Here is a 26,280-nt window from a genome sequence, read left to right as displayed (position 1 = left end):
TTTCTTTTGCTTTTGGAGGGGAAATCAGGGAGGGGAGTTCTTAGAGCAACTTGAAAGCCACTGATCAAGAGTGATTCTCCTCAGGGAAGGGGTAACAAAGACTGGCTACTAGATTTTTATGTAAAGCACATGAAGTTGGGCATTTAATTTCAGATATGTCACTCTGTTGAAATAAATTAAATAAATAATATTTTTCATAGGTTGTGGGGAGTCCAAGGAAAATTCAGAAAGAATCCAGAAAATCAGGGAGCAAGGACACAGATTCCGAATACTTGCCATCAAACACCTCTGATGATGATGATGATCCTTACTATTATTACTATAAGGCCAGGAGAAATCGTAGTAAATTGAGGAAAAAGCCTGTTGTTCCATCCACAAAAAAGGAAAAAAGTCAGCTTAACATCAATCTCAACTCACAGGATCGCTGTCCAGCTACCGGTGACTCTGCAGTTACTGATGTTACCACATCTGAAAGTACATGTGTCTTTGAAGTCAAGCAAAAACATGCAGCAAAGGACCAAGCTGAATCTCTAAATCCTGTTGGTCATGACATGCCACATTCTAATATCATGGGTCCCTATAATTCCTCCGATTATCACTTTGAGTGCATATGTGGTGAAGTTGACCAGGTAGACCGTAAGCCTCGTGTTCAGTGCCTGAAATGCCACTTGTGGCAGCATGCAAAATGTGTGAATTATGAAGAGAAGAATCTGAAGATTAAACCTTTCTACTGCCCCCACTGCCTTGTTGCGATGGAGCCAGTATCAACAAGAGCAACACTGATCATCTCCCCTAGTTCCATCTGTCATCAGTGGGTGGATGAAATCAATAGACATGTGAGGTCATCATCTCTTCGGGTCTTGGTAAGGTAGTTTGGACTCTTTAAAGGGATAGGAAAATGTAAATTTTCACTCCATGATATTTTTTTTTTTTTTTTTTTTTGAGGTATGCGGGCCTCTCACTGTTGTGGCTTCTCCCGTTGCGGAGCACAGGCTCCGGATGTGCAGGCCCAGCGGCCATGGCTCACGGGCACAGCCGCTCCGCGGCATGTGGGATCCTCCCGGACTGGGGCAAGAACCCATGTCTCCTGCATCAGCAGGCAGACTCTAAACCACTGCGCCACCAGGGAAGCCCCATGATAATTTTTATAATCTTTGTCACTTTGTTTTTTATCCCCAAAATTAACTTAATGAGATAATAATAATATTAAATCAGAACTTGAAGAGGAAATTGAGAATAAGAAATAGAACCATAGACTGTTTATTCTTTTCTGACATCAGAAGTTAAAGCACTTTGGATGGAAAGATGAAAGCTTTTGAAAAAAATCTTGATCGTATAAATGAAAAAGTCTTTGTATAAGCGTTTATACTCTGAGAGAAATGCAATTCAAAGGCAGCATTGTGTAATAGTATGAACTTGTATGATCTTTCAACTTTTAGCTCCAGAATCTTCCTCTGAAGCCTCAGTTACCCCATCTGTAAAATAAGGATTTACTCATTCAACAGATATTTATTGAGTACCTATTATGTGCCAGGAATTGTGCTAAGTTCTGAAAGTAGTACCCCCTCACAGACTTTTTGTGAAGTTTAAATGATTTGATAAAGTGCTGGCACATAGTAAGTGGTCATTTAATGTTGTTGTTCACTACTGTTAGTTTTCTTTACTCTCTTTGTTCTTCTTTCCACACAAATGTTATGTATGTTTTCTGGATTTCAGCCACTATGATAGGCATGGAGAGTACAGTAATATGTAAAAGACCATCTTTGCCATTGAGGAGCTCTGTTCTGTAGGGTAGGCAAACCTTGGTTTGAATCTTGACTCTACCAGTTTGGAGCAAGTCACTACATGTTTCTTATGTGTGGGATCGAAATAATAACAACTAACAGGATTGTTGTTGAAAGTAGGAGATAAAACTTTGCATGGTGTCTGAAATATAAAAGGCATTCAGTAAATAATAGCGCTTATTGTTCTACTTTTTCACACCATTGTACTTTTGTACAAGCTATTCCATCTACCCACCTACCTGTAAGTCCTTTTCCCTTTTTCTCCACCTGTGAGGACTCCTCAATGTACTTCAAGATCTACCGCAAATTTGAATTTCTCTCTGAATTTACTTTCTTAGCCATAGAATTGGTCTTTCCACTGTGAACCTTCACATTTACTGTTGCATTCACATTACTTATTAGTCTTACACACTAAAATGCATCTTTCTCTAGACAGGTATAGGATGTATCTTATAGCACGTTTGGTTCTAAACAAATAGAAAGGGCTCAGTAAGTGTATAAATAAATGACTGTTTCAGTATCTTTGATGTGCCTTTCTGCAATAACTATATCTATGCTGATTATTTCCTAGGTATATCAAGGAGTGAAGAAAGATGGTTTTTTACAGCCTCATTTTTTGGCAGAACAGGATATAGTCATCATTACTTATGATGTCCTTCGTTCAGAACTAAACTATGTAGATATCCCACACAGCAATAGTGAGGATGGGCGTCGCTTAAGGAACCAGAAGCGCTATATGGCCATTCCGAGCCCCCTTGTAGCTGTGGAGTGGTGGAGAATTTGCCTTGATGAAGCTCAGATGGTTGAATGTCCTACTGTAAAAGTGAGAATTTCTGCAGAACCTTCTGAGGGCTGGGGAAGAGAAAAGGGAAAGGGATTGGAGGAAACTGTCCATAGAAAATGTAATAGTTTAAGTGTAGTTAACCCACAGCATTGACATTGGCCAAAAGTTTGCCTTTAAACACTCAACATTTGCTTTTCTCTGTGTATGAACTATATAATCCTTAGGAATTAGTTTGGTAATCTGTGAATCATTGCTCTAAATGCAATGCACATGTATATTTGAATAAGATGGCAGTTTTTGTGTGATGCAGATCAAAGTATTTAGGGACTTTTATAAGCACTTCTGCTATGTGGAAGGCTCATCATATAGCCTCTGATAACTTTGGCAGTTTTTTGATCAGAGAGACCAAATGGTAATAGAAAAATACTACTTTAGAGGACAGAATTTTTATTCAGACTTCGTTGTATGTCTTTATTCTGTCTTTGGCCAGTCTATAACCTGAATTGAATTTATAAATCATGTCTATTAGCATAGTGGTTCACATCTGGAGAATGGGGTGGTCGAGGGAATGTATCAGTCATTCAGCGGGTATTTTCATTCTACACATACTTGAACTACCTTTCCTCTTTGGAAGGACACATGACAGCCTCCTGCTAATGAGAACCACTGCACTAGAAGATAGCCCGTTGAATATGACATTCAATATTGAGTGTGATAAGTGTTCAATAAGCGCAGATGCATCTGACCTGAAACGTAGCTTGACATGGGCTATTTTCATAAGTAAACATATTCCTGACTTTTGAGTTTTTCCTGTGTCTTTTTTCTTTTCTTTTTTATTTAATATTTTTCTCCCATCAGGCTGCAGAAATGGCTCAGCGCTTAAGTGGGATTAACCGCTGGTGCATCAGTGGCACTCCAGTACAGAGAGGATTGGAGGGTAATGTATGGTTTTCTCACATATTGCATATATTTGAAAAGCTTAATTTTTTTGAACAAGAAGTATTTTATGTTTAACTTTTGCTGAAATCCTTACTTAAGTGATTATATATGTATTTATATTTGACTCCTAATAGTTTCAAACACTTAACCTTTTTAAATGGAATCAAGCGATATTTGTTTGCATATATGAGGATAGGTATATGGTGAGTAGTCCCATTGTCCTAATTTGAGCAGTTACTGTGCGTGCTTCAACAGTGTAGACATAGGTCTGAATTGAACTCAAAGTTCCAAATGGTGAGTAGAAAACAGGAAGAACCTGACAAGAAAGAAAGAGGGAAAGAGCCAGAGAGAGAGGAAAAAGGAATTAATTTCACTTGGCTGTGTCTATAAAAATAAGGACCTCCCGCTCACACAGTATAACTCATGCTTCTACATTAATCTCATTCATATAACTTATTTTTTCCATAGAACATAGACTGCATTTTTAAAACTTTTGTTCAAGTTGCAAATATTTAAAACTAAAGATTTAAGTAAATGTTGTTTTACATAATAAATTTCCTGAAAAGCTGTCATTAAAATGCAGTTAATTATAAAATATAAATATTTTTGGAGTCCTGTGGCAAATATTCATCCTCAAAATTTATCATTCTGAAAATTCAAATTTTCATATATTGTTTGTTTCTAGCAGAATAACTTATCATTCTGCTAAAATAAAAATATCAACGTCCATCCATTACAATGATGTGAAAAACAATTTTTTTTGATGATTATTTTTAGGGGGAAGAGTTTTTTAGGAAGATTTTAGGTATATATTAAAATACCTGTGTAATTTTAGTAAGTTACATTGCGAAACATATTTATAGAGTAATATCAGTCTAATTAAAAGGCCAAATTTAGTGGTCTGCTGTTACATTGGAAACTGCCCAATTATGATATTTAGGTGTTTATAAGATATCACTCAGCTCAAAAGTTAGCTGAGAAGGTATAGAAAAAAGAAAATGACTATCAAAGTTACTTTTTTCTGATTTTAATATTGAAAAGTATAAGCAATAATTCCTCAGTTCCCTGGGTAGTTAGTTTATTTTGGTTGAATAAGATGTTGGTAGGTGTTTTGAACACTTGTCACCATTCAACAAATTTTTTATTAATTTTTTTAACACCTTTATTGAGGTATAAATGACATATAATGAAACTGTAAATATTTAAAATGTAAAATTTATAAATTTTTGACATATGTATTTACCTGTGAGTTTATTTCCGCAGTCAACATAATCACCCCCAAAAGTTTTCTCATGCCCAAGTTACCTTAAAAAATAGCCTTTCCCAAATTTCTAGAAATTTAGTTTATCTTTCATCTTTGCTTCCATGATTCGCTGATATCTTTAACACTATGACTCTTGTAATATATCTGTTCTTTTTGTAGTTGTTGCAGTGGGAATGTTAGCCTGACGTGACTTACTATGTTGTATTTGGAAGTAGAAGTCTCATTTGTTTTCTTTTTGTGTTAGACCAGGGTTTCTTCACCTTAGCCCCATTGACGTTTAGGGACAGATAGTTCATTTTTGGGGGGAGCTGTTCTGGGCATTTTGGATATTGAGCTTTTACCCTCTAGATGCTGGTAGCATTCTTGCAATTGTGACACCCACAAATGTCTCCAGACACGGCCAAATGTCTCCAGTGGGCAAAATCGCACCCCTCCACCTCCACCTCAGTTGAGATCCACTATGCTAGACTGATAGAGATAAATCAGATTTGATGATTTATTAATTAACAATGTTCGCTTTTGCACCATGGTAAAGTCAAAACATTGTAAGTCGAACCATTGTAAGTTGGGCACCGTCTGTATTCTCAATGTGCTTTTTTTCTTTCTTTTCAGATCTTTTTGGGTTAGTGGTCTTTCTTGGTATTGAACCTTACTGTGTCAAACACTGGTGGGTTCGACTTCTCTATCGCCCTTACTGCAAGAAGAATCCTCAGCTCCTCTACAGCTTTATTGCCAAGATACTGTGGAGGTCTGCAAAGAAAGATGTGATTGACCAAGTCAGTAGGATAAGTTTTTATTGATTAAGGGTATTAGGAAAAAAAAAAAAGAAGAAAAGCAGAATTTTGGTAGAAAGTTAAATTTCCAGGTGAAATCTTCTTCTTTCTCCTCTGTATAGATCCAGATACCCCCTCAGACAGAAGAAATCCACTGGCTCCACTTTTCTCCAGTGGAAAGACATTTCTATCACCGTCAACATGAAGTGTGCTGCCAGGATGCAGTAGTAAAACTCAGGAAGATTTCTGACTGGGCTTTGAAGCTCAGCAGCCTGGACAGAAGGACTGTCACCTCCATCCTATATCCATTGCTGAGGCTCAGGCAGGCCTGCTGCCACCCACAGGCTGTTCGTGGGGAGTTCTTGCCACTCCAGAAAAGGTTTTATTACCAATTTTCTTATACTCCAATTGATAATACAGTAGTAATAGACAATATTTAAGCAATTAGCTTCCTAGCCCACAGTTTCGTTCAGGGTATTATAACTGAGTTGTCAGCTGTTTTTAGCAGTGTGGTGACTTTTCTTTGATATGGAACCCCCTTTGTGAAAGAGAATCACATCAAAATTATTTTCATTGTTTTGAACATTTCTTTAAAATTAGAACTGTTGTAGGGTTTTGTTGTTTTTTGGGGGGTGGAGTTGTTTTCTGCTGCACCCCAGATATGAAAGGCTTTTGTTCTTTTTGCATTATATTTTTTGGTTCCCACATCGGGGAATTAGATGAATTAGATTACCATTAAATATTTTCTTTATAGTCGTGTTAGCTATATTCTTTGATTATTCCTTTCTAATACATTAAGGTTATTTATGCCCACAATACTCTATTGTCCCAGAAACTTTTTTGTTCATCAGACTGTGACTTAAGAACTGGCCTTTTTTTTTAGCACTTGATATTAAAAAGATACCCTTTCAGGTGCTGTAAGAAACATAAAGAGGAATTTGACTTTTGTCCTTGCCTTTAAGCAGTTTATGGACAAATAAAGGAGCTGACAAAGATTATAGATCTCTATTATGTAAGGCAAACATGATGTATTTCACAAGAGGTATATATGAATTGCTGTGGACAATTAGAGTATGACAGTAATTTCTATATAAAGTAGTTAATGTTAGACAGCCTTCTGGTGGAAATGGCATTTGAGCTGATCCTTGGAGAGTATTCATTTTCTTTACAGATTAAAAAAAGTCAGGCTCTTAGAGGTTAATTAAGTTTAGTGCTAGGATACAGATTCAGTGTTACATTCGCACACCGATACTGTTCCAAGTGTATCATGTGTACTTTGTACTTAAGGAAGATTTTCCTAGTTCTGGTCTTCATTGACTGAAATGAGAGAAAGTTAAAGAATGATGGAATCAGAAGAATGCTTGCTAGAATAGTAAGAGGTAATCAAGCTAAAAGTGATAATGGTGAAAATGGGGGTAAACAGAAAGATACTGAAGATCACAGAGACTCTGTAAGAGTCTGGTGCTCTTGACCTTATGTAATATAATACTCTAACTTAGGATTCTTTCTAGTCCTGAACAATCTCCCTTTTCTTTTAGCACCATGACAATGGAGGAACTGCTGACATCTCTGCAGAAGAAATGTGGAACTGAATGTGAAGAAGCACATCGGCAGCTAGTTTGTGCTCTCAATGGCTTAGCAGGCATCCACATCATTAAAGGTAGAAGGTGATTGCTTTGTTATCTCTGATTCTTCTAAACACTTAATGAGGAAGATTAGTTATAGTAGAAATCAAAGTTTCCCAAGAAAGACACTTTCACACGGTACTATTCGGAATTTAAATAGGTTCAGCTTAATGAAGAGCAGTTACACAGAACACTTCAAAAACCTTCAAAGTTTACATATGCTTTCACCAAACATTTCCACTTTTAGAAGTTTTTTTAGGGAAATTATAATGTGAACAAAGATTTGGCAATAAATTATGGATTTTAGTCTATAGTAGTGAACAACTGAAACAACCAAAATGCCTAGAAGTAGAAGAATGGTTAAAATTTGACACATTCAAGTGAATATTGATTTACAAAGTAATACTGTTTATAAATTCATTCTCCCAACAAATATTAGAATGTCTGCTGTGTGCTGGGTATGATCTAGGTACTAAAAATAATACAGTAAGATAAAGTAGTCTCTGATCTTGTGGGCCTTAAATTCTTAATAGAGGAAGACAAACAGTTAATCAGATTGAATAGGAAAAAAATAAAATTATCTTTATTTGCTGCAATGTGATTGTCTATGTAGGAAAACTACTAGAGCAAATAAATGAGTTTCACAAGGTTGCATAAGACAAGATGAATATATAAAAATGTATTATATTCCTATATACTGGGAATGAACAATAAGAAATTATAACAATGCCATTCATAGTAGTATCAAAAAAATATGAAATACTTTGACATCAAGTTGGAAAAAATATGTACGGGACCCATACAAAAATCACAGAAACATTGAAAAGTACAAATATTGCTAACAGAAATTAAAGAATACCTAGTTATACCGTGTTCATGGATCAGAAGACTTAATATTATTAAGATGCTGATTCATCTCAAATTGATATACAGAGTCAATGCAATCACAATTTTCCCAAACAAAAATTTTAGCAGGCTGTTTATGGAAGTTGACAAGCTGATTCTAAAATTCACCTAGAATAGTCAAAACAAGTTTGGAAAAGAACAAAATAGTTGGAAGATTTACCTGAATCAACACTTATTTTAAAGCTATAATAATCAAGACAGTATAATACTGGCATAAAGATAGGCAAGTAGACAAATGGAACAAAATAGAGTCCAGAACTAGTCCCACTTATTTATGATCAGTTGATTTTTCAACAAAGACGCAAAGGCATTTCAGTGGAGAAAGCTTAGTGTTTTCAGTAAATGGTACTGGAACAATTAGTTATCCATATTCCAAAAGTTCAATTTGGGCTTCTCCGGTGGCGCAGTGGTTGAGAGTCCGCCTACCGATGCAGGGGACACGGGTTCATGCCCCAGTCCGGGAAGATCCCACATGCCGCGGAGCGGCTGGGCCCGTGAGCCATGGCCGCTGAGCCTGCACGTCCGGAGCCTGTGCCCCACAACGGGAGAGGCCGCAACAGTGAGAGGCCTGCGTACTGACAAAAAAAAAAAAAAAAAAAAAATTCTGAAATGGAGTAATAATGTTACTTGCAGATGGTCACAATAATAAAAATAAATTTCAGATTTCCCATCTTAATTCTAAAACTGCATTCCTCATTTTATTTTATGTTGTTATGACTCAGAAGCTTAAGACAGTAAATGAATTTCTTCACTTGGTCTTTTTTCTAGTCTCCTTATCAGATTTGTTGTCTCTTTTTCCCTGTGGTAAAGTTACGCATAATATGGGAATTGGGGGAAAAGGTTATTCATCTGATCATTTCCAAACACTGTAACAGCAGGATCAGCATGTAGTTGGCTCCTAAGTGGCAAAATACCGTGCTATGGTGTAACAGGAGGTGCATCACTGCTCTTTTCAGGTAGTTTCCACTGTATTCCTTCCCACTGTATTTATTTATCTATGGATGGAAACTATTGCTAATTGTTCAGAGAAATTCCTATTAGAAAGTCCATTAATAAATGGTATGTCTATTCATTTAAATGTAATTATGAACTTAATTGTGGAGGATTAACTACTTTTAGTTTCCATGGTTTAACTCATAGTAGTATGTTAAACAATACACATTTTTAAAGGTAACATTACATATTTAACTTACATAATTTAAACTATTCTAATATTAAGAGATCAGATAGTAAAGATCTGACTTGTAAAAGAAATCTAAACTTAATATCAGACTCTAAAAGGGTTTGTTTATATTGTATACAAACATATATATATTATATACAATGTATATTCTATGTTCCTCACTGATTATGGTATTAAAAACATGATATCATTTCAATTTTGTACAATGTATACATGAAATACACACACACACACACACACACACATATGGTATAGAAGTGTTTTAGGTTCAGTTTTCTGAGAAAGAAAACTTTTTTCCTGATCATCACATACATTTTTCATTTCTACAGGTGTTTTTTTGGAGAAAATTAGTTTGGCAATATAGAACCAGTACAATTTGTTTACCTGGAAATGTTAGTGCCATCAAGTGGCAAAGAACCGGTATTTCCATATTTGGCTTAAACTTGTATAGCTTATTGAATATGCATATTTTTATGTCTTCCCCAGAAAACGTCCTTTTTTTTTTTTACTAAGCATTGAAAACATTATAACGACTAGTTCAGTTTCAACTGTTATTATTATAGTCTAGTAATTGTACCTTCTTTAAAAGGTATAATAATTATGAGGGGAAAATCATTAAATGAATTGTTCTCTATAAATGATAGTATAAATATTAATAGAATCCATATGTCTTTTGAAAAGCTTTAGAAAAGTCTTCAAAACTAAAGAGAGTTCATTGTGTGAAGATAATTATGTTACTCCTACATTGTAATGCAATTTTATTATTGCAAAAATAATCTTCTCCTTTATTAAAGTGAATAGAAATTGGATGACTGTAAAGTACTGTGAAAACGTGCTTTAGAAAGCTTAGATAACTGGTAGAATTAGGTATAAAGCAGTGGTATAAAAGCAAATGTTTTGCACAACAATATGAACGAATATACTTAATGCTACTGAACTGCACTCTTCTAAAAATGGTTGAAATTGTAAGTTTTATTTTATGTGTATTTTACCACAATAAAATTTACATATATAAAATCAACTTTAACAAAGAGAGAGAGAGAACCAACAACAAAATTTACAAAGGTGTATATATGGAAAACTCATTATGGCCATGAACAAATTTATAAAGTTATATATATGGAAAACTCATTATGGCCATGAACAAAGTTCTAAATCCATGATATTAATGAAACTAGTTTAAAGTTAAAAAAAATTAAAATGCAAGTGTATGTGATGATCAGGAAAAAGCCTTTTTTCCTCAGCAAACTAAAACCAGAACATCTCTTTACCTTTTTTTCCTCTTGTATTCCATGATTTTGCCACTGTTAGATTTTTATTTTAATTGTATGTATCAATTAACAATTTTGAGTTTTTCCCCAGGCAGCAAATAACATAGGTTCCATTACTCAAAGCCATTAAAAATGTTTCATCTCTTCTTCAGTGAAGTCTCATCAAACTTTTTCTGAAAGAACCAGGTAATAAATACTTTAGGTTTTGTGAACCGTAAGATCTGTGGCAACTATTCAGCCCTGCTATTGTAATGCAGAAGTAGCCACAGACAGTACATAAATAAGTCAGCATGGCTGACTTCCAATAAACCTTTATTCGTGGACCCTGAAATTTAATATCATGTAATTTTCACATGTCACAAGTTATTATTATTAATTTTTTCAACTATTAAAAATGTAAAAGAAAATTCTTAGCTTGTAGACCCTACAAAAATGCAGTCAGATAAGACCCATGGGCCGTAGTTTGCCAACCTGTGCTTTGATACTTTTTTAATTACTTTATTTGAATAAGGTGCTAACTATGTATAATAAAAAACAGCATAAATCTCAGACTAATAGTGATAGAAATAGAAAGAATTCCTAAGCTTTTGAAATGTAGTTATTGACTGTACATCATTCTGGCCAAATACCAATAAGAACGATTCCTATCAAGAACAGTGCATTATTTTTCTGAGAATTATGTGTAGGTTGGCCATAGTATTTTGAATATTTGTCTATAAATACATGTAAGTACCCCAAATTTGTCCTTAATTTCAAACATCCTAATGACTACTGATTGGTAGTCAGTAACTTTAACAAGAAGAAAACCGTTTGTTTAAATTAAAAGTTAATTCAGAGTTTGTTTTTCAGTATAATTATAAAACATTGTGTTTGATTGGTGTTCTAGTCTGTGAAATTAACCAACAACAATGAAAAAAAAGGTGCTGTTACTAGTTTTTTTTTACTGGGGCAGTCATATTAATACCACATTAAATTCCTTTTCTTAAAAATTAAATTAGTGAATTGTAATCATTGCTATATTTTTACAGTAGGTGTTTTTAGATTATAGATAACTAGATGACATTGGGAACTAAATACATGATTTTCTTATGCTTTAAATATATTTTGATTATTCAGGTGAGTATGCCTTGGCAGCAGAACTGTACAGAGAAGTGCTGCGTTCATCTGAGGAACACAAGGGAAAGCTCAAAACTGATTCACTGCAAGTAAGTAAAAAGTTTCAAAATATTTGTTTTTTATAAAATAATTTTTCTGAATATTTAAGAGGACAAAGTAACAAATGGACTAAGTCATAATCACTGGGGATGAAGCTTGGAAATCATGTTCTTTTAATAAGCACCCAAGGTGATTTGTATATACACGAAAGTTTTAAAGTCACTATTCTGTCTGCTCAGGTCAGTATTGGCCACAAAGCTGACTAGATAAGCCTAAGCTACATTAGAAAAGCAGCTCAAAATATTTGTATTTCAAAGAATGGGGTCAGTTTTATCACTTCACATATTAACATCAACATATTTATTCACATGGTATTCACCAAAAAGAAGAGAAATTGAGTTAAACTCAAAAATGAAACTAAGTGATAATAAAAACTATCCAATGATCTTCTAATTTAATTTTTGGAGGTCTTTTAAGGAGACTTGGATATTTGAATTATAACACTTACTTAAGTGTGAAATATCTTCCTCTTTCTGGTTCAATCCAGTGGATCATATAGACAAGGCTCTCTAGCTAAATGGTAAATAAGGATACTTTTCTGAATCTTGGTAAGTTTAGGCTTGAGTCCCAGGTGAGGCTTCTTTTTTACCATTCAGAATCTAAACCTTGGGACCTACATGTTCACCTGTGCCTGAGCAGGTATTAGGAGGAGTGTATGGGGGGAGAGGGAAGAAGAGAGAAAATTAAATACCAATCTACTTATATTTTGCCTGGGTAAGGATTACAGAAGGTCATGGACCTTTTAGCAAATGTATTTACCACATGCGAGAAGGAGGAAGTACAAAGATATCGTGCTCCTGAATAAAGGAAACAAAAGTAGGACAGGTAGGTCCAGTATGCCTGAGTTCAAGAGTGAAGAGTAAGCTGTCAATCAGCCTGGTTCTTGCTTTTGAGTCACAGTAACCCCAGCTGCTGATAAAGCATGGTCCATCAAATGTCTTGCTCTATCAAGTCAGATTAGCCACCCTGCTCTGTTGGGCATGTGTAAGGCATGTGTAAGGGAATGGAGAGAGACAAGTATTCCTCCCATTTCAGTCCACCACCTTGTGCAGAAAGCAGCAGAAGTCCTCTTCCACAAGTGCACACAGAGAAGTGGAGCCGAGTTTCTACCATTTTTTCTTTCATGGTATTTATACTTTTGTTTTTGCTATTAAATCTGATAGTGTTGGGCTTCCCTGGTGGCGCAGTGGTTGAGAGTCCGCCTGCCGATGCATGGGACACGGGTTCGTGCCCGGTCTGGGAGGATCCCACATGCCGCGGAGCGGCTGGGCCCATGAGCCATGGCCGCTGAGCCTGCGTGTCCGGAGCCTGTGCTCCGCAACAGGAGAGGCCACAACAGAGCCCGCGTACCGCAAAAAAAAAAAAAAGAAATCTGATAGTGTTACTGATTATGTTATCTATGAAAGCATGATTAAAAGACCTAAGACATTTGAGGTAGTTCTTCAAAGATTAACTCTACAAAGATCTGTACCACGGCCAAACAGAGTAAACCCTTACAGTCTCAAATCACTGACACCAAATCAGACCTTACCAGAAAGTCTCCTTTCCCATCATCCTTTAGCCTTTAGTTGTCTTCTCAAATAAAGACTCAAATTAGATAGAAACTACATTCACTTTATTTTTTCTCATAGCCCTTTACTCCAGAGGGAGCGTCAAACCAATCGCAGACTCAATACCACAGTGAGATGCCTGGCTTATATTTAATACAGAAATTTAAGATGGAGTTTTCTCCTTTATTCTACACCATCTTCACCTCTAGCTCCTCTGCTTTTCAGCCCTTAAGTTCAACAGATCCAGGTCACAGCCCTGTTTTCTAAAGTATTTCATTATCTTTGTTTTTATCATAATATAATTGCTAGGCTCATCCAGACTCATTTCCCAGGAGAAGAGGAATCTAGTCTGTGCAGTCAACCTTTCTACTTTACTGGACTTACTTGGCATACTCATATTTCCCCATATAGACAAGTGCATGTATAAGAGAAGAAATATACCTATATTACATACTCTGTTAAATACATAGACATGTTTCATGAAACTGTATCTTTTTAATTAGAAATTTATGTCATTATGAGTTAAGATAATTACTATAAAACTGACTCAGAGAAAGTTGGTATTCAAATTGTTTTAAAGGAAAAGAATTCGGTGATTAAATCTTAAATGTGGTGTTAGTGTTCTGTATGCCTTAATAATAGTAGGTTCTCCCCTTAGAGTTCACTGCATTGGCTGTCATAATTGTTGCCTTTTGTGTGTTTTACAGAGACTTCATGCTACCCATAACCTGATGGAATTGTTGATAGCCAAGCACCCAGGGATACCTCCTACCCTGAGAGATGGCAGACTTGAGGAAGAGGTAATTATTATTTTTTCATTCTGTCTATAAAAGAATTTTTTTTCAGACTTCATGCTCCATCTAATTGATATTTCTTAAAATAGTTTCAAGAGTCAGTTAAATATTTCAGTTAAATGGACGAAAGTGAAGAATTTTCCTTTTTCCTAATGGTAACTTATAAGAATAAAATTTTTCAGTACTTCTGTTACTTGCAAATAACATGATTTTTCTTGTCTTGAAAAGTTGAAAGAGGAACAATTTTTAAATCCTTTTTGTATTAGTCTTTTATGGTTTCCAAAACAAAATGCCACAGACTGGCTTAAACAACAGGAATTTTATTTCTCACACTCATGAACTGGAAGAATTAATATTGTTAAAATGTCCACACTACCCAAAACAATATACAGGTTCAATGTAATCCCTATTAAAATTCCAATGGTATTTTTCACAGAAATAGAATAAACAATCCAAAGATTTGTATGGAACTAGAAAACATCCTGAATAGCCAAAGCAATCTTAAGATTAAGAACAAAGCTGCAGGCATTATGCACCCTGATTTCAAACTATATTGTAAAGCTATAGCAATTAAAACAGTATGGTATTGACATAAAAGCATACACATAGATCAATGGGACAGAATAGAGAGAACCCAGAAATAAAGCCACCCATATATGGTCAGTTAATTTACAAAAAAGGAACCAAGATTAGACAATGGGGAAAGGACAGTCTCTCTTTTTTTAATTGAAGTATAGTTGCTTTATTATATTAGTTTCAGGTATACAGCATAGTGATTCAGTGTTTTTGCAGGTTATACTCCATCATAAGTTATTATATGATAATAGCTATAATTCCCACTGCTATACAATATATCCTTGCTGCTTATCTATTTTATACATAGTAGTTTGTATCTTTTAATTCCATACCCTTAATTTGTCCCTCCCTGCTTCCCTTTCCCCTTTGGTAACAACTATTTTGTTTTCTACATCTGTGAGTCTGTTTCTGTTTTACACATACATTTATTTGTTTTATTTTTTAGATTCCACATATAAGTGATATATTTGTCTTTCTCTTTCTGACCTGTTCACTAAGCATAATATTCTGGGTCCATCCATGTTGCTGCAAATGGCAGAATTTCATTTTTTGCTTATGGCTGAATAATATTCCATTGTAAATATATACAACTTCTTTATCCAGTCATCTGTTGATGGGCACTTGGGTTGTTTCCATGTCTTGGCTATTGTAAATAGTGCTGCTATGAACATTGGGGTTCATGTATCTTTTTGAACTAGTGTTTTCATTTTTTTTCCAGCTATATACCCAGGACTGGAATTGCTGGGTCATATGGTAGTTTATATTTAGTTTTTTGAGGAACCTCCATACTGTTTTCCTTAGTAGCTGCACCAATTTACATTCCCAACAACAGTATGCAAGGGTTCCCTTTTCTCCACATTATCCCCAACACTTGTTATTTGTAAACTTTTTGATGATAGCCATTCTGACATGTGTGAGGTGATACCTCATTATTGTTATGATTTGCATTTCTCAAATAATTAGCAGTGTTGAACATCTTTTCATGTGCCTTTTCATAGCCATCTCTATGTCTTCTTTGGGAAAATGTCTTTTCAGGTATTCTGCCCATTTTTTGATTCAGTTGTTTGTTTTTTTGATATTTAGTTGTATGTGCTATTTATATATTTTAGATACTAACCCCTTATCAGGGGTTTAGATATTAACCCCTTATTAGGTGATTAGAAAATAGGCAGACAGGGACTTCCCTGGTGGTCCAGTGGGTAAGACTCCGCACTCCCAATGCAGGGGGCCTGGGTTCGATCCCTGGTCAGGAAACTAGATCCCGCATGAATGCTGCAACTAAGAAGTCCACATGCCGCAACTAAGAAGTCTGCACACCACAACTAAGAAGCCCGCGTGCCGCAACTAAGACTAAAAAGGCCACATACCACAACTAAAGATCCCACGTGCTGCAGTGAAGATCCCGTATGCTGCAGTGAAGATCCTGCATGCTGCAACTAAGACCCAGCACAGTCAAAATAAATAAATACATTTTTAAAAAAGAAAAAAAAAATAGGCAGAGGATCTGAATAGACATTTTTCCAAAGAAGACACACAGATGGCCAACAGGCACATGAAAAAAATGCTCAACATCATTAATCATTAGGGAAACGCAAATCAAAACCACAATGAGATATTACTTCATACCTGTTAGAGTGGCTGTTATCAAATAGACAAGATATAAAAAGTGTTGGTGAGGATGAGAGAAAAGGGAACCCTTGTGCACTGTTGATGGGAATATAAATTGCTGCAGCCACTATGGAAAATAGTATGGAGGTTCCTCAAAAATTTTTAAATAGGACTATAATATGACCCAGCAATTCCACTACTGGGTATTTATCCGAAGAAAACAGACAAACAAAAAAACTAACTTGAAAAGATATATGCACCCTTATGTTCATTGAAGCATTATTTACAATAGCCAATATATGAAAACAACCTAAGTGTCCATTGATAAAGAAGATGTTGTATACATATATGATGGAATATTGTCTAGCCATAAAAAGGAATGAAATACTGCCATTTGCGACAACATGGATGTACCTTGAGGGTATTATATGCTAAGCAAAATAAGTCAGACAAAGGCAAATACTGTATGATTTCTCTTATATGAGAAATCCCAAAAAAAAGAAAGAAAAAAAAAAACATACTCATAGATACAGAGAACAGACTGGTGGTTGAAAGAGGTAGGGCTTGGGTGTGGGAGAAATGGGTAAACTACTGGGTTTTTTAATTTAAATAAATTGAATAAAATTTATTTTAATTAAAAAAAATGTATTTCTCACAGTTCTGGAGGCTGGCAGTCTAAGATCAAGGTGTCAGCAGTGTTGGTTTCTCCTGAGGACTCTCTCCTTGGCTTGTAGATGGCTGCCTTCTCACTGTGTCCTCATGTGGCCTTTTCTCTGTGTACCTGCATCCCTGGTGTGTCTCTCTTTCCTTTTAAGGACACCAGTCATGTAGGATTAGGGCTCCACCTTATCTCATTTATCTACATTTACTCATTTAATTACTTTCTTAAAGGCCGTATCTCCAAATATAGTCACGTTGGCGGTTAGGACTTCATCATAGATTTTGAGAAACACAATTCAGTACTAAAACCCAAAGTATTATTTCTAAACTGAAGTAATTCCAAGAAATGATAATAACTGAATCAGACAAGAAATTCTAAAATGTATTCTTGTTTTGCCTTATAGTTTGAAATATTACTGTTCTTTCCCCTCCCATTTTTTAAAATTAAAAAATTAGAAACTTGGGGAGCAAATCCTTGGAATTTCTTAAATTATGTGACTGACAGGTAAATGTAAGTCAAGGTGGCTTATAGGTAAAACCTCTTCAATATACATCTTATGAATTTCTAGCATGGCTTTTTTTTTTTTTTTTTTTTTTTTGCAGTACGCAGGCCTCTCACTGTTGTGGTGTCTCCCGTTGCGGAGCACAGGCTCCGGACGCTCAGGCTTAGCGGCCATGGCTCACGGGCCCAGCCGCTCCGCGGCATGTGGGATCTTCCCGGACCGGGGCACGAACCCGTGTCCCCTGCATCAGCAGGCAGACTGTCAACCACTGCGCCACCAGGGAAGCTCTCTAGCGTGGCTTTTATGTTCTCTACAGTATACTTGTAGAGTTTAATGCTTAAATTGAGTTAAATAGATTAAATAAATAAAGTACACTGTTCTGGAAACATCATACTAAATTATTTTCTTGACCTGAAGTGGAAGTTTATACTTGTTTCCTGTTTCAACACAGGCCAAACAGCTGCGAGAGCATTATATGAGCAAGTGTAATACAGAGGTTGCTGAAGCACAACAAGCTTTGCTGCCGGTGCAGCAGACCGTACGTGACCTCCAGAGAAAGGTATGGCCACCAATGTGACTTTCCTTATGTTTTTCTCCACATAACATTTTGGTTTTTGTTCTGCTCTGGGGAGAAACTTGAACTTTCTTATTCATCTTGGAATTTTTAGCACCTAGTACAGTACCTGAGCCACAATAAAAACTTATTTGCTGTTAGCAGTGTTTATTGATTGGATGAACAGACACATAGATACATCACCTATTTTGCGGTTATTGTCTTTCATTTCTTTTAAGGTATAATGGGGTTTCCTCTTACCTTCGGTATATAACAAGTTGTCTTTTGAAGAAAGTGAAGACTTCCATAACCTTCTTTTGATCTTAGATGTGCATGTTTCCAAAACCTTTGCTTTTAAGATGTTAGAATATGAGAACCATAAGTATTTTCTTTATGAAATATGTGCCATTTGTTATTTCTAAAATTCCTCTTTCATGAAATCAGTAGCAAAGTTTAAAGAGAAGCCTACACAAAATACTTTTACTTTTTGATTTTAACCAGTTACTCCACATTTTATTCTTCCTAATTAATTATTTAGTATTCAAGCATATAATTTTATTAGTTATCAAAGATTATTCATTGAGTAGAATCTAGTTCAGTTAGTTGAGGATAAGCATTATGACTTTATTATGCTGAGAAAGAAGCCTGTTACCTTTTCAGATATATAGAGTGAATACTGAATTTTTATTTTGTTTTAGGTATTTTTTTTAGCACAGCTTTATTATAAATGTATGTAAATAAATTCTCACCCTTTCAGAGTAATCATGAAATAGGTGTTCTATTTAGTTATATATGCAGAAGTTGTACTTATTCATTGTATATACAACATGTATACTTGTCTCCCCACTACTGTGATTCCCTTGAGAGTTGCATTTATTGCTTCCTTTTAATTTTTCACAGAACTCGTTGCAGTGATAGAAACGTTGTGAGTACTAAAAAGACATTAATTGATCAGCTGTTGTCTTGTTTACAGATTTATTCTAATTCTCCTTGGTGGCTGAATGTGATACACAGAGCAATGGAATTTGGTATTGAAGAGGAACTTGTTCAAAGAGTGCGAAATGAAATAACCAGCAACTACAAGCAACAAACTGGCAAGCTTTCTATGTCAGAGAAGTAAGAAAATAGCACAAAACAGAATAGTTATATGAATAGTCACCCCAAATATTCAGATCATTTGGTATTGTTACAATTAAAAGTCATAACATATTGTGGTTATGAACATCTACATTTTACCTATTGTTGCATATATTTCAGACCAAAATATGAGGTATGCTTTTTTCCTGTATTTTAGTCATTTTTAACTGTTCTCTTTTCAGTGCTTTTTTTTTCTATTTTTTAATCTGCTTAAAGTATTTTCTTTGTATCTTTGTTGGACAAAGTTGCTTAAAGCCAGCTCTTTAAGCAAAGTTTTGAAACAGACTTTGTTTAGGAGAATTTTTCCCTTGGGGTAAGGCATTCCTATTTCCCTATGTCATTCATTCCCTAAGGGCTAAGCTCATAGTGCCACAGTGGCCCAGGTTTTATATTGTAGAGTCTGCTTTGTCTTCCCCATCTTTCTTCTCAGCAACAATCATACAGTTATACAGTGCCTGGCAAAGTGCCTGGCATTTAGTACATGCTTAATAAAAATATATGTGTATATATATAAGTTCCTTGTAATATAATTCTTGGCTACTTTTCTCCTTTCTTCTCAGCTTTCTGTCTCTACTTTTCATCCTACAAGTCACCTCTATGTAGAGCACAGGTGTCAGGAGAACATCTGTAGTCAATCAGTATTACAAAGAAAGAATGTGGCAATCCGGATCTTTCAAAGACATCAGGCACAGAGACATAGATTTTACATATTTTTCAGATTTTACATATTGTTTTTCGTTTCTGAGGGCAGGCACTATCAGATGTTTTTGTTATCTTTTGTAGTAGACAACCCAATGTTATTATTCTTTGTTTACTAGTAGATACCAATTGAATACACTCCTACTGTAAACTCACTCAGGTGTGACTAGGTAAAATGTTGCAGTTTCTTTAACACTTTGCCAACCACTTCTTGAATTTTTAGGAAATTGACCTACTGTTCTTTTCTTTGCTGTGTGTGTGGTGCTGGTGATGGGAATCAGGTTCCATGACTGCAGAGGTCTTCAGTTCTTACTTACAACACATATGGAAGAGCTAAGTAAGTTCCAGAAGCAAGTAAGAGACGCTGTAAAAAATCTGGAGGGACCTCCATCTCGTCATGTTATTGAGTCTGCAACAATCTGCCACCTCCGGCCAACCAGGCTTCCTCTCAATTGGTAGGTAATAGGAGAAATCATCCAATGAATGGCATCATTCCACTGAGCTAGATTTCTCCTGAGAGAAGAAACACTGGCTCACATAATAAAACATTTTTCATTTGCATTCAGACAGAAGTAGAGATGTATTATTAATCGAACTTTAAAAAAAAAACCTCTCTAGGACCACATACCTGAGGACCACGTATTTTTTTTTCTAAAATGGCATATTTGTTGTAAAGAAAATGTGAAGTATAAAATACTAAGCCTCTTTTAGAAGTTACCTGATTGCAGTTATGTTTCTGAATATTTCTCTGATAATTTCTTCTTTTCCAGCTGTGTCTTTTGTAAGGCTGATGAATTGTTCACAGAGTATGAATCGAAGTTATTTTCTCACACGTAAGTTCTCCGATTGATTATTTCCCATCAGGAAAATGAAACATTTTACAAGACTTGGTATTTTAATTTATACAACTACATTTTCCTCACAATAACATTTCTTATATTTTTTTCTCTTATCCAGCCAGTTTACTAAACTTTAGCATTTGCCCATTTAACATGCTCAGTTTCACCTGTGCTGACGTTTACCCCCAAATGCTCCTGTAGTGTGGTAATATGTGCTTAAGGGACAGTTTATGGGAGTACACAGACTGTGCAGTCCAACAGATATGACCTCAAATCCCTGCTCACTACTATGCACAGATTACTTCTCTAAGCCTCAGGATCCTCATTTGTGAAATGAAGATAATAACACCTCACTGAGTTTTCTTTATGTATATTAAATAAGAAAAGGCATATAATTACTTAGCATAGTGGGGTTTTTCAGGGTTTTTTTTTGTTTTTTTAATTAACATCTTTATTGGAGTATAATTCCTTTACAATGTTGTGATAGTTTCTGCTGTATAACAAACTGAATCAGCTATATGTATACATATATCCCCATATTTCCTCCCTCTTGTGTATCCCTCCCACCCTCCCTATCCCAACCCGCTAGGTGGTCACGAAGCACCAAGCTGATCTCCCTGTGCTATGCAGCTGCTTCCCACTAGCTATCTGTTGTACATTTAGTAGTGTATATATGTCCATGCCACTCTCTCACTTCATACCAGCTTACCGTTCCCCCGCCCTGTCTCCTCAAGTCCATTCTCTACATCTGCGTCTTTATTCCTGTCCTGCCACTAGGTTCTTCAGAACCTTTTTTTTTTTTTTTTAGATTCCATAAATATGTGTTAGCATACAGTATTTATTTTTCTCTTTCTGACTTACTTCACTCTGTATAACAGACTCTAGGTCCATCCACCTCAATACAAATAACTCAATTTCACTTCTTTTTATGGCTGAGTAATATTCCATTGTATACATGTGCCACATCTTCTTTATCCATTCATCTGTCGATGGACACGTAGTTTACTTCCATGTTCTGGCTCTTTTAAATAAAGCTGCAGTGAACATTGTGGTACTTGACTCTTTTTGAATTATGGTTTTCTCAGGGTATATGCCCAGTAGTGGGAATGCTGGGCCTTATGTTAGTTCTATTTTTAGTTTTTTAAGGAACCTCCATACTGTTCTCCGTAGTGGTTATATCAATTTACATTCCCACCAACAGTGCAAGAGGGTTCCCTTTTCTCCACACCCTCTCCAGCATTTATTGTTTCTAGATTTTTTTGATGATGGCCATGCTGACTGGTGTGAGGTGATACCTCATTGTAGTTTTGATTTGCATTTCTCTAATGATTAGTGATGTTGAGTATCCTTTCATGTGTTTGCTGGCAATCTGTATATGTTCTTTGGAGAAATGTCTATTTAGGTCTTCTGCCCATTTTTGGATTGGGTTGATTGTTTTTTCATATTGAGCTGCTTGTAAATTTTGGAGATTAATCCTTTGTCAGTAGCTTCATTTGCAAATATTTTCTCCCATTCTGAGGGTTGTCCTTTCATCTTGTTTATGGTTTCCTTTGCTGTGCAAAAGCTTTTAAATAGGTCCCATTTGTTTATTTTTGTTTTTTCCATTTCTCTGGGAGGTGGGTCGAAAAGGATCTTGCTGTGATTTATGTCATAGAGTGTTGTGCCTATGTTTTCCTCTAAGAGTTTTATAGTGTCTAGCCTTACATTTAGTTCTTTAATCCATTTTGAGTTTATTTTTGTGTATGGTGTTAGGGAGTGTTCTAATTTCATTTTACATGTAGCTGTCTAGTTTTCCCAACACCACTTATTGAAGAGGCTGTCTTTTCTCCATTGTATATCCTTGCCTCCTTTATCAAAAATAAGATAACCATATGTGCATGGGTTTATCTCTGGGCTTTCTATCATTTTCCATTGACCTATATTTCTTTTTTTGTGCCTGTACCATACTGTCTTGATTACTGCAGCTTTGTAGTATAGTCTAAAGTCAGGGAGTCTGATTCCTCCAACTCCGTTTTTCTTTCTCAAGATTGCTTTGGCCTTTTGGGGTCTTTTGTGTTTCCATACAAATTTGTGAAATTTTTTGTTCTAGTTCTGTGAAAAATGCCAGTGGTAGTTTGATAGGGATTGCATTGAATCTGTAGATTGCTTTGCTTAGTAGAGTCATTTTCACAATGTTGATTCTTCCAATCCAAGAACATGGTATATCTCTCCATCTATTTGTATCATCTTTAATTTCTTTCAGCAGTGTCCTGTAGTTTTCTGCATACAGGTCTTTTGTCTCCTAAGGTAGGTTTATGCCTAGGTATTTTATTCTTTTTCTTGCAATGGTAAATGGGAGTGTTTCCTTAATTTCTCTTTCAGATTTTTCATCATTAGTGTATAGGAATGCAAAAGATTTCTGTGCATTAATTTTGTACCCTGCTACTTTACCAAATTCATTCATTAGCTCTAGTAGTTCTCTGGTAGCATCTTTAGGATTATCTATGTATAGTATCATGTCATCTGCAAACAATGACAGCTTTACTTCTTCTTTTCCAATTTAGATTCCTCTTATTTCTTTTTCTTCTCTGATTGCTGTGGCTAAAACTTCCAAAGCTATGTTGAATAATAGTGGTGAGAGTGGGCACCTTGTCTTGTTCCTGATCTTAGTGGAAATAGTTTCAGTTTTTCACCATTGAGGACGATGTTTGCTGTGGGTTTGTCATATATGGCCTTTATTATGTTGAGGTAAGTTCCCTCTGTGCCTGCTTTCTGGAGGGTTTTTGTAAATGGTCGTTGCATTTTGTCAAAAGCTTTTTCTGCATCTATTGAGATCATCATATGGTTTTTTTTCTTCAGTTTGTTAATATGGTGTATCACATTGATTCATTTGCATATATTGAAGAATCCTTGCATTCCTGGGATAAACCCCACTTGATCATGGTGTATGATCCTCTTAATGTGCTATTGGATTCTGTTTGTTAGTATTTGGTTGAGAATTTTTGCATCAAGGTTCATCAGTGATATTGGCCCGTAGTTTTCTTTCCTTGTGACATCTCTGTCTGGTTTTGGTATCAGGGTGATGGTGGCCTCGTAGAATGACTTGGGGAGTGTTCCTCCCTCTGCTATATTTTGGAAGACTCGAGAAGGATAGGTGGTAGCTCCTCTCTAGATGTTTGATAGAATTCGCCTGTGAAGCCATCTGGTCCTGGGCTTTTGTTTGTTGGAAGATTTTTAATCACAGTTTCAATTTCAGTGCTTGTGATTGGTCTGTTTATGTTTTCTAATTCTTCCTGGTTCCGTCTCGGAAGGTTGTGCTTTTCTAAGAATTTGTCCATTTCTTCCAGGTTGTCCATTTTATTGGCATATAGTTGCTTGTAGTAATCTCTCATGATCCTTTGTATTTCGGCTATGTCAGTTGTTATTTCTCCTTTTTCATTTCTAATTTTATTGATTTGAGTCTTCTCCCTTTTTTTCTTGATGAGTCTGGCTAAAGGTTTATCAATTTTGCTTGTCTTCTCAAAGAACCAGCTTTTCGTTTTATTGATCTTTGCTATTGTTTCCTTCATTTCTTTTTCATTTATTTCTTATCTGATCTTTATGATTTCTTTCCTTCTTCTAACTTTGGGGTTTTTTGGTTCTTTCTCTAATTGCTATAGATGTAAGGTTAGGTTATTTATTTGAGATGTTTCTTGTTTCTTGTGGTAGGATTGTATCGCTCTAAGCTTGCCTCTAGGAACTACTTTTGCTGCATCCCATAGGTTTTGGGTCATCATGTTTTCATTGTCATTTCTTTCTAGGTATTTTTTTATTTCCTCTTTGATTTCTTCAGTGATCTCTTGGTTATTTAGTAGTGTATTGTTTAGCCTCCAAGTGTTTGTATTTTTTCAGATTTTGTCTTGTAATTGATATCTAGCCTCATAGAGTTGTGGTTGGAAAAGATACTTGATACGATTTCAGTTTTCTTAAGTTTACCAAGACTTGATTTGTGACCCAAGATATGGTCTATCCTGGAGAATGTTCCATGAGCACTTGAGAAGACAGTGTATTCTGTTGTTTTTGGATGGAATGTCCTGTAAATATCAATTAAGTCCATCTTGTTTAATGCATCATTTAAAGTTTGTGTTTCCTTATTTATTTTCATTTTGGATGATCTGTCCATTGGTGAAAGTGGGATATTAAAGTCTCCTACTATGGTTATGTTACTGTCGACTTCCCCTTTTATGGCTGTTAGCATTTGCCTTATGTATTGAGGTGCTCCTATGTTGGGTGCATAAACATTTACAATTGTTATATCTTCTTCTTGGATTGATCTCTTGATCATTATGTAGTGTCCTTCTTTGTCTCTTATAATAGTCTTTATTTTAAAGTCTATTTTATCTGCTATGAGAATTGCTACTCCAGCTTTCTTTTGATTTCCAATTGCATGGAATATCTTTTTCCATCCCCTCACTTTCAGTCTGTATGTGTCCCTAGGTCTGAAGCGGCTCTCTAGTAGACAGCATATATATGGGTCTTGTTTTTATATCCATTCAGCCAGTCTGTGTCTTTTGATTGGAGCATTTAATCGATTTACATTTAAGGTAGTTATTAATATGTATGTTCCTGTTATCATTTTCTTAATAGTTTTGGGTTTATTATTGTAGGTCTTTTCCTTGTCTTGTGTTTCCTGACTAGAGAAGTTCCTTTAGCATTTCTTGTAAAACTAGTTTGGTGATGCTGAATTCTCTTAGCTTTTGCTTGTCTGTAAAGGTTTTAATTTCTCTGTTGAATCTGAATGAGGTCCTTTCTGGGTAGAGTAATCTTGGTTGTAGGTTTTTTCCTTTCATCACTTTAAATATGTCCTGCCACTCCCTTCTCTCTTACAGAATTTCTGCTGAAAGATCAGCTGTTAACCTTATGGGGATTCCCTTGTATGTTATCTGTTGTTTTTCCCTTGCTGCTTTTAATATTTTTTCTTTGATTGTTTGATTACTATGTGTCTTGGCGTGTTTCTCCTTGGATTTAATTTTTGATTGTTTAATTTAATTTTTGATTGTTTGATTACTATGTGTCTTGGCGTGTTTCTCCTTGGATTTATCCTGTATAGGACTCGCTATGCTTCCTGGACTTGATTTTTTCCTTTCCCATATTAGGGAAGTTTTCAACTATAATCTCTTCAGATATTTTCCCAGTCCCTTTCTTTTTCTCTTCTTCTTCTGGGACCCATATTATTCGATTGTTGGTGCGTTTAATGTTGTCCCAGAGGTCTCTAAGACTGTCCTCAATTCTTTTCATTCTTTTTCCTTTATTCTGCTATGCGGTAGTTATTTCCACTATTTTATCTTCCAGGTCACTTATCCGTTCTTCTGCCTCCGTTATTCTGCTATTGATTCCTTCTAGAGAATCTTTAATTTCATTTATTGTGTTGTTCATCATTGTTTGCTCTTTAGTTCTTTTAGGTCCTTGTTAAACGTTTCTTGTATTTTCTCCATTCTATTTCCAAGATTTTGGATCATCTTTATTATCATTACTCTGAATTCTTTTTCAGGTAGCCTGCCTATTTCCTCTTCATTTGTTTGGTCTGGTGCGTTTTTACCTTGCTCCTTCATCTTCTGTGTGTTTCTCTATCTTCTCATTTTGCTTCACTTACTGTGTT

The 26,280-nt window shown here is 35.5% G+C and overlaps 1 protein-coding gene across 5 annotated transcripts in view; it reads left to right on the top strand.

Annotated features, from left to right (window-relative positions):
* SHPRH (SNF2 histone linker PHD RING helicase) overlaps positions 1 to 26,280 on the top strand; it is an 82,808-nt gene that overhangs the window by 22,113 nt on the left and 34,415 nt on the right. For all 5 annotated transcript variants that reach the window (XR_009558744.1, XR_009558745.1, XR_004038746.2 and 2 more), the window contains exons 9-20: positions 201 to 863; positions 2,356 to 2,607; positions 3,427 to 3,505; positions 5,384 to 5,547; positions 5,667 to 5,923; positions 7,083 to 7,204; positions 11,646 to 11,734; positions 14,002 to 14,094; positions 17,887 to 17,994; positions 18,962 to 19,104; positions 20,106 to 20,279; positions 20,595 to 20,657. Coding sequence is in view for 2 of the 5 variants with exons in the window: in XM_030853241.2 (XP_030709101.1) it covers positions 201 to 863; positions 2,356 to 2,607; positions 3,427 to 3,505; positions 5,384 to 5,547; positions 5,667 to 5,923; positions 7,083 to 7,204; positions 11,646 to 11,734; positions 14,002 to 14,094; positions 17,887 to 17,994; positions 18,962 to 19,104; positions 20,106 to 20,279; positions 20,595 to 20,657 (2,207 nt within the window). In the remaining 3 variants the exon portion in view is untranslated. The remainder of the gene's footprint in view (positions 1 to 200; positions 864 to 2,355; positions 2,608 to 3,426; positions 3,506 to 5,383; positions 5,548 to 5,666; positions 5,924 to 7,082; positions 7,205 to 11,645; positions 11,735 to 14,001; positions 14,095 to 17,886; positions 17,995 to 18,961; positions 19,105 to 20,105; positions 20,280 to 20,594; positions 20,658 to 26,280) is intronic.

Source organism: Globicephala melas, chromosome 14 (assembly GCF_963455315.2).
Source record: "Globicephala melas chromosome 14, mGloMel1.2, whole genome shotgun sequence".
NCBI classification, from domain to species: domain Eukaryota; kingdom Metazoa; phylum Chordata; class Mammalia; order Artiodactyla; family Delphinidae; genus Globicephala; species Globicephala melas.
Note: the sequence above shows the minus strand (reverse complement) of the source record. Positions and strands in the feature narration are given on the sequence as shown.